We start from the raw sequence: 13,095 nt of genomic DNA on the forward strand, positions 1-13,095 counted from the left end.
AGTACTTTACATTTGTCTACATTGAATTTCATCTGCCATTTTTCAGACCATTCGAAAATTTTTTTTAGATCTTCCTGTAGTTTTGCCGAGTCCTCGTCAGATTTGATAACACGTTCTATTTTAGTGTCATCAGCAAATTTACTTATGTTGCTGTCTATGCCGATATCTATGTCGTTTATGTATATAATAAACAATAATGGTCCAAGTACTGAGCCTTGGGGAACTCCACTTGTGACGTTGCTCCAATGGGACTTAGTGCCGTTAATGCTCACTCGCTGTTTCCTGTCCTGTAACCACGCCCTAATCCATTTGGGATGTCACCTTTGATGCCATGAGCTTCTACCTTTCTAATTAGTCTTTCGTGGGGGACTCTGTCGAAGGCTTTGCTAAAGTCGAGATATACCACATCATAATTGTGCCCCTCGTCCACTGATTCGAAAACTGATGAAAAGAATGTTAATAGATTAGTTAGGCAAGAACGTCCGCTTGTGAAGCCATGCTGGGAATCATTGATCAATGTGCTTCTCCAGGTGATTTCGGATAGAGTTTGAAATGATTGCTTCCAGTAATTTGCCTACTATTGATGTTAGACTGATTGGGCGGTAGTTAGAGGATAGTGATCTATCCCCCTTCTTGAAAATCGGTATTACATTCGCTATCCTCCAGGATTCTGGTACTACACCTGTTTTTAAGGACATGTTAAACAACTTTGCTAAGGGCATACTAAGCTCTTCCTTACATTCCTTTAATACTCTGGCAAATATCTCATCGGGACCAGGTGACTTATTAGGCTTTAGTTTGTCTATTTGCTTACTAACATCGTTACTAGTCACTACTATCTCACTTAATTTGTTTTCTTCACTATCTCTGAATAGAGTCGGTGCCTCGGGTATCATGTTTAGATTTTCGGTGGTGAAAACTGTTGAAAAATATTTATTCAAATTATTGCTCATTTCTCCGTCGTTATCAGTGAGCTCGCCGGAGTCTGACCGTATTGGTCCAATCTTTTCTCGTGTTTTAGTTTGATACATTTGGTAGAATCCTTTGGGGTTTGTCTTCGCCTCCCTTGCTATCCTTACCTCATTATTCCTCTTTGCTTTCCTTATCTCGGTTTTAACTCTACTCGCCAATACCCTATAATAGTCCCGGAGGTGAATTTCGCCACGATTTATCCTTCTACCTATAGCCTTCCTTTGGCCAATGATGTTCTTTAAATAATTATTTATCCATTTAGGGTCATTGTTGTCTGATCTGAGTTTTTTGTATGGTATGTTCTGCCTTTGTGCATTAAGTAACTCACTATTTAAATTATCGTGGAACTCGGCAATCTCAGATCTCGTTATCAGGTCGGTGTCATCTGTCAGGTTCACGGCCAAGCGCGACACCCCCTCTCTCAGCTGCCTCTTTAAACTGTCAAAGTTTGCCCTTCTGAAATCTGGTACTTTAGTGGAATTTTCCTTACGTCTGCCCTGAAAATCTAACTGGAATCGAATTTCTTTGTGATCGCTGTTTGCAAGTTCGTTCCCTACCTCGACATTGCTAATGAGGTTTTCTCTGTTCGTCAGAACTAAATCCAGTATATTATTACCCCGTGTGGGTTCGGTTATATGTTGACTTAGGAAACAGTCCTGGATCGTCTCGAGAAAATCCTCTGATTCTGAGTTACCCGTAAGGACAGTCCAATCTATTTGGCCAAGGTTAAAGTCGCCTACTATACAGACTTTGTTGTGTATGGAAGCCCTGCGCATTTCATCCCAGATAAGTCGCTCATTGACGCTATCAAGATTGGGGGGTCTATATATTACCCCTGTGATTAATTTTTCCCGACCGTCGCTTAATTCTATCCAAATTGTTTCTGTATTCCTCTCAGTTTTTATTTCCTTATTTATTTCACACTTCAGATTATCCCTAACATAGATTGCTACTCCGCCTCCTTTCCTGGTCTGCCTATCGGTATGGAACAGTTTGTAACCCGCAATTTGGTATTCGACTGGTAATTCACGTGTGTCTAGGTTGATCCATGTTTCAGTGAATGCAATTATATCGATTTCTTCGGTACATACCAAGGCCTTAATATCATCCATTTTGTTTCTCATACTTCTACTGTTCGCGTAGTATACATTTAAGTTAGTCGTGTTCTGAGTCCTTCCCTTACCGCGTTTAGTTTTAAACTCCCTGTCTAATTTAGTTTTGTCATCATTCCTAACACTATTTCCCTGTAATCTTTCGCCTTGTTTACCCGCTCCCACTGCAGTCTCCTCCACCCCCGTGCTCCTATGTTCTCTTAGCAGTTTAAAGACTTCGATATCTTTTGAACTGCCCCCTCTAGAGCCCCAGCCAGGGTTGCTACTCCATCCCTAGACAGGTGCACCCCATCCCTAGCATAAAGGTCCCTTCTGCCATAGAAGTTGTCCCAGTTGTCAATGAATGGGACTGATATTGACTTGCAATATCTGTCAAGACGGTCGTTAACACCAACTGCCCTTGACAACCATTCACTGCCAACTCTCCTTCTAGGCAGGACACCGCATATGATAGGGATCCCTCCCTTAGTCCTAATACGATCTATGGCTGCCTTGAACTTATCAAGAAGTTCCTCGCTCCTACACCGGCCAATATCATTGCCTCCTGCACTGAGGCAGATAATGGGTTTGTTCCCATTACCAGACAAGATATTGTCCATCCTGTCAACTATATCCCCCACCCCAGCTCCTGGCAAACACACCCTCATCCTATTTTTGTTTTTACCACAAAAGGCCCTGTCCATGTACCTTACCTGTGAGTCACCAACAATTAAAGTTTTTATACCTTCCTTGTCATCCCTGCCCCTGACTGTACTAACGTCCAATTCGTCTATCAAGGGACTGAACGGGTTGGTACACTTAGCTGTTGTTGTCGTTGTTGTCGTATCCTTCGAGTGCTTCTTGACCACCAGCTTGGTCCTCCCACTACTCACGACTTTCCACTCGTTTGATTTTTCGTCAGACACTGGCTTTACTCGTCCAGCCTCTCCTTTTAACTTCGCCAGCTCTTTCCTTAATTTCAGGTTCTCCAACGTGGCCCTCTCAATTTCTAACTTGGCCCTCGCCAATTCTTCAGTGGACCACTCCAGTTTGGTCAACAAACACTCATACCCAAGACCGCACATATCACTGGCCATATCTGATAATTATCCCTCCGGAGCTAACCCTGCCGTGACCTTTCCCCTAGGTAACCATCCTCTAGACCATTTATCATGAGAGCGCCTCTTCTCCTTTTCTAACACTTTACATACATATGCAGTACTCAATGATATTATTTCAACTTCTTCTGGAGCGAGCGGAGTAGTCATGGCTATCCTCACGCTTTGACTACTGTGCCCATGAGAGACTGAGTTCTGGCCTTCAAGTGAAATTTAATAGAGAAAAGGCAATCGGCACGCTCCACAAGCCTTCAGATCAGTCTACAGGTCGAACTTTGCGTGTGTGTGGAACTTAATACTACTGAATGAAAAGCTGGCGTGAGTTGAGCACGGCTTAGTGTGACCTTTGGCCGCTGGGGCTTTTCATGTATTGCATACTTTCTTGAATATCCAAAGATATTAAGATCCGGTGCTTTCTCAAGTAATAATTAAAGTACAATATTCATTTTAGCCTCACGGAATATATAATGTCTGCAAAATTAAGATAATTTATAACTTTTTTTTTCACCTAAGATTCGAGAGTGTCCGGACAGCGCCAATCATCTGGTTGAGGAACACACGTGGATAAAGACACATTCAAAAGTTTTGATTACAAGACTTTACCAGACCATGGCGGCAGCTAAACCCACTATCCAGGTAGCCGCTGGGCAGGTCAGTACCGACCGTGATTAATACTGTAATGAAATACAAACCAGGAAAATCTTTCAAACAGTTCAAGTCAGGTTTATTTGTCAAACACCTTAGAGATAATACTTTCATCTGCGATCAATAGTCGATTCCCCTGATGAGCGGCCAGTTGTTTATTGCATTCTCTTGACTCCCCTTTACTTCCGTCTCACTATCTGTGTTTATCCCTCCCACTTTACTTTTACCACTCTCTCTCACCTTCCACTCATTTCTGTCTCACCTCCCCTCACCTTCCTCTCACTTCCTTCCACAGTGGATGCCCTTCGGAGCATCAAGACTCCAGGCAAATGGAACATACATGATAGAAGGACCTATGAGATACCTATTAGAAGTTCTCTCCCACCACATGAACTTTGAGTAAGTAACAACTACGTGAACAAAATGGAATGAGTGATGCGAAGGGATATTATCTATATCTATCTATCTATATATATATATATATATATATATATATATATATATATATATATATATATATATATATATATATATATATATATATATATATATATATATATATATATATATATATATCTTGATAAAATTACACGGGAAAAGGGAAACAACGAAGCACCTTAGCTTTCGTCTTTATTCAAGACATCTTCAGAGGCAACTGGATTACATGAACAGAGAGAGGCTTAAATATACAGGGTGACCTAAAAACATGAGGTCAGGTCATAATGATGTCATCCACTAATCCACACACCAACACCAATACACACGTAGAGGAGCTTAAGAGAAGGGGGCGACGTGACTAGTCAGGTCAGGTCAAAAATAAGGGACCCACTAAATAACTATCCTACATCTAGATCTAAGGTTTTCAAGGCATTTTTAACCTTGGGCCACTGACAAATAAATTTATGTAACATATTATCAGTTTTGAACTGACCATCACTAAGGTTTATTGATTTTAATTCCTTAATCAAACTAGTTTCAACCAGAAGTCTTTCTGTGACACAAGATGATTTGAATACTTCTAAGCTTTTCTCCAAGCAATGTGATGATTATTATTCCTAACATGAACGAACAGGGCACTGCTTTCAGATGCTGTTCTGATATTGTACTTATGTTGTCTGATTTTGAGCTGCAAAGTTTTTCCTGTCTGTCCTACATAATTACCATTAAATTTGCTACATGGAATACAATAAACACTTCCATTTACATTCAAACTTGGGCTATTTTTTATTAACATATTGGTAATGGTTGAGTCATACTTGAAAACAACATTAATATTTAGTAGTTTGAGGGACCGAACTAACGGGACAAATTCATTACGATAGGGCAGAGTCAAAATATTCTTAGGTGTAGGAATTTGCCTGGTCTGAGAGGAATGAAAGGATTTTTTAGCCCTTTTAAAACAACGATCAACAAACACAAGTCTATCACAAAGCAGGATTCCTCTTACCACTGGAAGATGAGCAAGCAAAGTTCCTCCAAATTTACTTAATGGGAGATCATGAAAAGCAGGCTACTACTAGGTGTGGCAACAGTCAAGGTGTCAGACATGACATTGTCCTATCTATCCAAGAAATGCTGCATGAGCGCAACACGTACAGTATGTACAGTCATTTAAAAATGCCCTGGAAAACATGCCTTCTGACGAGTACAAAGTCAGGATCAAAGCAGACACGACCCCTAAGGGAGAACATGAAAGAAGATTCAATGCTCCTGTAGTTGATGAAGTAGCCATCCTGATTGTCGGTCAACAGTTTGAGAAACGAGACATCATGCTCAAAATGAGAGACGAGTCGCTCACAAGAATATCAGAGACACATCGATCCTATGATGCACTGCAGTGTCCTCTCAACTTCTGGAAAGGTGAAGACGGATATCACTTGAACATTCCTCACACAGATCCAGCGACTGGTGTGGCAAAAGTAGGTACGAAAGTCTCATCCAATGACTTTTATTCATACATATTCATGATCAGAGAATACAGTTTCAACCAGATACTAAGATCAAGGAACCTCTTCCACCAGTTTGTAGTGGACATGTATGCCAAAATAGAAACAGAAAGACTCACCTTCATACGACTCAACCAAAAGATACTCAGGGTTGATGACTTCATTCATCTGAGAGATGCAGTAGCAAGGGATGGACATGTGGCCAATGTTGGACAGCTGGTGATTCTCCCCTCTTCCTTCACTGGAGGTCCGCGATACATGCATGAAAAGACTCAGGATGCCCTTACCTACATCAGAAACTATGGACGACCAGATCTCTTCATTACTTTTACATGCAACCCTGTATGGACTGACATAAAAGAAGCTCAAATAGAAGGCCAGAAAGGACAAGATCGGCATGACACTATAGCGAGAGTATTTCGTCAGAAAGTTATCAAACTCATGGACTTGCTTACAAAAGCATCAATCTTTGGCTCTACACGGTGCTACATGTACTCCATTGAGTGGCAGAAACGAGGTCTACCACATGCCCATGTCTTGATCTGGCTGAAAGAGAAACTTCGACTGAACATGATGGACAACTGCATACGAGCAGAGTTTCCTCATCGAGAAGAAGATCCAGTTCTCTATGAGATTATCAAGAAGTAAATGATTCATGGGCCATGTGGACCATTCAACAGACACTCTCCCTGCGTGAAAGATGGACGTTGCACCAAAAACTTCCCAAAAGACCTGAAAAAGGATACTCAGAGTGGAGAAGATAGCTATCCACATTACAGGAGAACAGCACCAGGCGCTGGAGGTTTTACAGCAGTGTTGCCACCTGGAACAGACAGTGAAATAACAGTAGACAACAAATGGGTTCACCTCAACAATTTTGAATGCTATTGTTTGAGACTACTTTTGCACCACATCCGTGGCCCAAAATCATATGCAGCACTGAAGACAGTGAATGGACAAGTCTGCAGAACCGATTAGGAAGCGTGTAATCTCCTTGGCCTACTGGAAGATGGTGATCACTGGAATGACACATTAAAAGAGGCAGCAGCTACTTAATCGCCAGTGAGAATGAGGAACCTGTTTGCCATCATGATTGCTACATGTGGACTATCCAACCTAAGGCAGCTCTGGAAAAACCACGAAGAAAGTCTTTCAGTGGATCTGCTTCATCAAGCAAGAAGAGAACATCCTGGTCAAGAGATTGAGTTCATGGATGACATGTTGAACAAGGCTCTGATCATGCTGGAAGACAAAATGATGGAGCTTGGCGGAAAAAGTCTGACTAATTTTGGATTGCCTTCCCCAAACCGAGAAGAACCAGTAGCTGCAAACAGGGAGTTGCTCAGAGAGACAGACTACTCAGTTGAAGTTCTGGTGAATTTTCTTAAAGAAAATGAGCCTCACCTGGTGCCTGATCAAGCAAATACTTATGAACAGATCTTGCTAGCGATAAAAGCGGAGCAGGGAGGTATGATCTTTCTTGATGCACCTGGCGGGACAGGAAAAAAACATTCCTGATCAACCTACTGTTGGCCAAAGTACGTTATCAGGGGAAAATTGCTCTTGCTGTGGCATCCTCAGGCATTGCTGCAACACTACTAGAAGGAGGACGTACTGCACATTCGACTTTTAAACTGCCTCTCAACCACGCTCACAATGAGAATCCAGTGTGCAACATCAAAAAAGGATCGGCAAAGGCAAAACTCTTAGAAAAATGCAGCCTCATAGTCTGAGATGAATGCACTATGTCTCACAAGTTAGCGTTTGAAGCATTGGACAGCACCTTGCAAGACATACGAGAAACTGACCAGATCATGGGTGGCATTACAATGGTCATTGCTGGAGACTTTCGCCATACCCTGCCTGTCATTCCTCGAAGCACTCCAGCTGATGAACGGAATGCGTGCTTCAAGGCATCATACCTTTGGAGAAGTGTTCAGACACTCACCCTATCCACAAACATGAGAGTACATCTACAAGGAGATCAGGATGCTGGCCGATTTGCATACCTTCTACTACAGATTGGGAATGGAACTTTCCCTGTTGATTCAGAAGGATAAATAATCATTCCTCAAGGATGTGGATATGTTGTAAAGTCCTCAACTGAGCTCACTAACATGGTTTACCCAAACATTATCCACCACTACAAGGATCACAAGTGGCTACGTGAACGCGCAATTCTGGCACCAAAGAATGAAACAGTGGTTGAAATCAACATGACTATACTCAGACAGCTTCCAGGCAGTGAGACCTCATTCAAATCTGTTGATATAGTAATCGACCAGGACCAAGCAGTCCAGTACCCTGCAGAACTCCTTAATTCTTTGGAGCCCGCTGGAATGCCTCCTCACCACCTCACTCTCAAGATTGGAACTCCTATAATGTTCTTAAGAAATCTAGAACCACCAATCCTCTGCAATGGCACAAGACTGGTGGTGAAGAACATGATGCCACATGTACTGGAAGCTACAATACTGACAGGAAAAGCTAAAGGAGAGGACGTTTTTATACCAAGGATACCTCTCATCCCCACCTACCTGCCATTTGAGTTCAAGCGACTTCAGTTCCCGGTTAAAGTGAGCTTTGCCATGACCATCTACAAAAGTCAGGGACAGTCCCTAAAGATGGTTGGCCTAAACGTGGTGTTTCCTTGCTTCTCTCATGGACAGTTCTATGTTGGATGCTCCAGAGTGGGAACTGGCAATAATTTGTACGTACTTGCCTCTAATGGCAAAACCAAAAATGTGGTCTACCTTAATGTACTACAGTGAGACAATGTGGAGCCTCCCAGAGGGCGGCGATTCCTCTAGTGTATATATATATATATATATATATATATATATATATATATATATATATATATATATATATATATATATATATATATATATATATTTCATGTAAATCCACAATGACAACGTGGATAAGATAAATCTTGATAAAATCACACGGGAAGATGGAAACAACGGAATACCTTAGCTTTCGTCTTTATTCAAGACATCTTCAGAGGCAACTGGATTACATGGACAGAGAGAGGCTTAAATATACAGGGTGACCTAAAAACATGAGGTCAGGTCAAAATGATGACATCCACTAATCCCCACACCAACACACACGTAGAGGAGCTTAAGAGAAGGGAGGTGACGTGACTAGCCAAGTCAGGTCAGAAAAAAGGGACCCACAGAATAACTATCATACATCTAGATCAAAGGTTTTCAAAGCATTTTTAACCTTGGGCCACTGACAAATAAATTTATGTAACATATTATCAGTTTTGAACTGACCATCACTAAGGTTTATTGATTTTAATTCCTTAATCAAACTAGCTTCAACAAGAAGTCTTTCTGTGACACAAGATGATTTGAATACTTCTAAGCTTTTTCCCAAGCAATGGGGTGATTATTATTCCTAACATGAACAAACAAGGCACTGCTTTCAGATGCAGTTCTGATATTATACTTATGTTGTTTGATTCTAAGCTGCAGTGTTTTTCCTGTCTGACCTACATAATTACAATTACATTTGCTACATGGAATACAATAAACACTTCCATTTACATTCAAACATGGGCTATTCCTTATTAACATATTGGTAATGGTGGAGTCATACTTGAAAACAACATTAATATTTAGAAGCTTGAGGGACCGAACTAACGGGACAAATTCATTACGATAGGGCAGAGTCAAAATATTCTTAAGTGTAGGAACATGTCTGGTTTGAGAGGAATGAAAGGATTTTTTAGCCCTTTTGAAACAACGATCAACAAACACAGAAGGGTACCCGAGTTTATGTGCAACTAGAACGAATGTGTTTCAATTCATCGTCAATAAATTCAGAGTCACAAATACGCAGACATCTTAAAAACATAACAGAAAAAACTGACATTTTGGTAGACTCAAGGTGATTCGATAAAAAGTGAATGAAACTGTCTACCTGTGTGGGCTTTCTATATACCTTAAATTTATAGTTTTGGCCATTTCTCATGATTAGCATATCAAGAAATGGAAGGGATTCATTTATTTTTCTTTCACTTGAATATATATATATATATATATATATATATATATATATATATATATATATATATATATATATATATATATATATATATATATGTGCTGATAACCACAAGGAAAGAAGAAAACACGAAGTGTAACCAGTTTGGGGCCGTGTAACCAGTGGGGTTCCCAAGGGGTCAGTACTAGGCCCACTCATGTTCATAATCTACATAAACGATCTAGATACTGGGATCAGCAGTGACATAAGCAAGTCTGCTGATGACACCAAAATAGGGCGGCAGATTAATTCAGGGCAGGATGCAAATGCATTACAGGAGGATCTAAATAAACTGCAGGGGTGGTCTGAAAAATGGCAAATGAAATTCAACACCAGCAAGTGCAGCGTACTTCATATTGGAAGAACAAATACTTATAATGTATACAGCCTTAACAACATCAAACTGAGCGGAATACAGAAACAATTTGAACATAAGAACATAAGAACATAAGAAAGTGGGATACTGCAGGAGGCCGACTGGCCCATACAGGGCAGATCCCTTTCACACCCATCCCAGCACTTCCATGTGCCTATCCAACTTCGTCTTGAAGCTCCCTAGCGTCCCCGATCCTGCTATAGCACTCGGTAGCCTATTCCACATATCCACAACTCTATTACCAAACCAGTGCTTGCCTATATCCTTTCTGAATCGGAATTTATCTAATTTAAAGCCATTTGTTCTAGTTATTTCGTTATTACTGAGCTTCAGAACATCTTCCATTTTACCCTTGTTAATCCCACTTACCCACTTGTACACCTCTATCATATCTCCCCTAACTCTACGCCTCTCTAATGAATGTAAGCCTAAGCTTTTCAGTCTTTCTTCATATGGAAGGTTTCTAATATTATGGATCATTTTTGTCATTCTTCTTTGTACTCTCTCCAAAGAATCTATGTCCATTCTATAATAAGGACACCAGAACTGAACCGCATAATCCATGTGTGGCCTCACTAATGCTAGGTAAAGTTTCAAGATAACGTCAGCAGTTCTGTTACTCACAGACCTAGATATGAACCCAAGAATCCTGTTTGCCTTGTTGCGAACGCTAATACATTGTTTTCTAGGTTTCAAGTCGTTGCTAACAAATACACCTAGATCTTTTTCACAAACTGAGTTTTCTATGTCCGTGTTACCTAGTTTATACTTAACGTTTGTATTCGTCTTCCCTATCTGTAGTACCTTGCATAGAATTAAGCAAGTGTAGGGAAAAATTAATCACAGGAGTAATATATAGACCTCCCAATCTTGATAGGGTCAATGAGCGACTTATCTGGGATGAAATGCGCAGGGCTTCCATACACAACAAAGTCTGTATATTAGGCGACTTTAACCTTAGCCAAATAGATTGGACTGACCTTACGGGTAACTCAGAATCAGAGGATTTTCTCGAGACGATGCAGGACTGTTTCCTAAGTCAATATATAACCGAACCCACACGGGGTAATAATATACTCGATTTAGTTCTGTCGACCAGAGAAAACCTCATTAGCAATGTCGAGGTAAGGAACGAACTTGCAAACAGCGATCACAAAGAAATTAGATTCCAGTTAGATTTTCAGGGCAGACGTAAGGAAAATTCCACTAAAGTACCAGATTTCAGAAGGGCAAACTTTGACAGTTTAAAGAGGCAGCTGAGAGAGGGGATGTCGCGCTTGGCCGCGAACCTGACAGATGACTCCGACCTGATAACGAGATCTGAGATTGCCGAGTTCCACGACAATTTAAATATTGAGTTACTTAATGCACAAAGGCTGAACATACAATACAAAAAACTCAGATCAGATAACACTGACCCTAAATGGATAAATAATTATTCAAAGAACATCATTGGCCAAAGGAAGGCTATAGGTAGAAGGATAAAGCGTGGCGAAATTAACCTCCAGGATTATTATAAGATATTGGCGAGTAGGGGTAAAACCGAGATAAGGAAAGCCAAGAGGAATAACGAGGTAAGGATAGCAAGGGAGACGACGACAAACCCCAAAGGATTCTACCAAATGTATCAAACTAAAACACGAGAAAAGATTGGACCAATACGGTCAGATACCGGCGAGCTCACTGATAACGACGGAGAAATGAGCAATAATTTGAATAAATATTTTTCAACAGTTTTCGCCACTGAAAATTTAAACATGATACCCAAGGCACCGACTCTATTCAGAGATAGTGAAGAAAATAAATTAAGCGAGATAGTACTGACTAGTAACGATGTTAGTAAGCAAATAGACAAACTAAAGCTTAAAAAGTCACCTGGTCCCGATGAGATATTTGCCAGAGTATTAAAGGAATGTAAGGAAGAGCTTAGTTTGCCCTTAGCAAAGTTGTTTAACATGTTTTTAAAAACAAGTGTAGTACCAGAATCCTGGAGGATAGCGAATGTAATACCGATTTTCTAGAAGGGGGATAGATCACTATCCTCTAACTACAGCCCAATCAGTCTAACATCAATAGTAGGCAAATTACTGGAAGCAATCATTTCAAACTCTATACGAAATCACCTGGAGAATCACAGATTGATCAATGATTCCCAGCATGGCTTCATAAGCGGACGTTCTTGTCTAACTAATCTATTAACATTCTTTTCATCAGTTTTCGAATCGGTGGACAAGGGGCACAATTATGATGTGGTATATCTCGACTTTAGCAAAGCCTTCGACAGAGTCCCCCACGAAAGACTAATTAGAAAGGTAGAAGCACATGGCATCAAAGGTGACATCCCTAAATGGATTAGGGCGTGGTTACAGGACAGGAAACAGCGAGTGAGCATTAACGGCACTAAGTCCCATTGGAGCAACGTCACAAGTGGAGTTCCCCAAGGCTCAGTACTAGGACCATTATTATTTATTATATACATAAACGACATAGATATTGGCATAGACAGCAACATAAGTAAATTTGCTGATGACACTAAAATAGGACGTGTTATTAAATCTGACGAGGACTCCGCAAAACTACAGGAAGATCTAAACAAATTTTTCGAATGGTCTGAAAAATGGCAGATGAAATTCAACGTGGACAAATGTAAAGTACTCAGTATAGGAGATGTAAACAGGGAAACCAGATACCAGATGAATAACGATACCATAGAGAAATCCGACTGCGAGAGAGATTTAGGAATAATGATAAGTAGGAACCTTAAGCCAAGTAAACAATGTGTTTTTGCTCGTAACAAGGCTAATAAAGTACTTAGGTTCATACAAATGAGTGTTAGTTACAAGACTAGCGAGGTCATCCTAAAACTGTATCTTGCGCTTGTGAGACCACAC

At 40.6% G+C, this 13,095-nt stretch overlaps 1 protein-coding gene across 1 annotated transcript in view; it reads left to right on the forward strand.

Annotated features, from left to right (window-relative positions):
• LOC121853915 (probable glutamate receptor) overlaps positions 1–13,095 on the forward strand; it is a 196,018-nt gene that overhangs the window by 30,012 nt on the left and 152,911 nt on the right. The window contains exons 2-3 of the mRNA XM_042348311.1: positions 3,695–3,832; positions 4,122–4,225. Coding sequence (XP_042204245.1) covers positions 3,791–3,832; positions 4,122–4,225 — 146 coding nt within the window. The 5' untranslated portion in view covers positions 3,695–3,790. The remainder of the gene's footprint in view (positions 1–3,694; positions 3,833–4,121; positions 4,226–13,095) is intronic.

Source organism: Homarus americanus, unplaced genomic scaffold (genome assembly GCF_018991925.1).
Source record: "Homarus americanus isolate GMGI-L3 unplaced genomic scaffold, GMGI_Hamer_2.0 scaffold18703, whole genome shotgun sequence".
NCBI classification, from domain to species: domain Eukaryota; kingdom Metazoa; phylum Arthropoda; class Malacostraca; order Decapoda; family Nephropidae; genus Homarus; species Homarus americanus.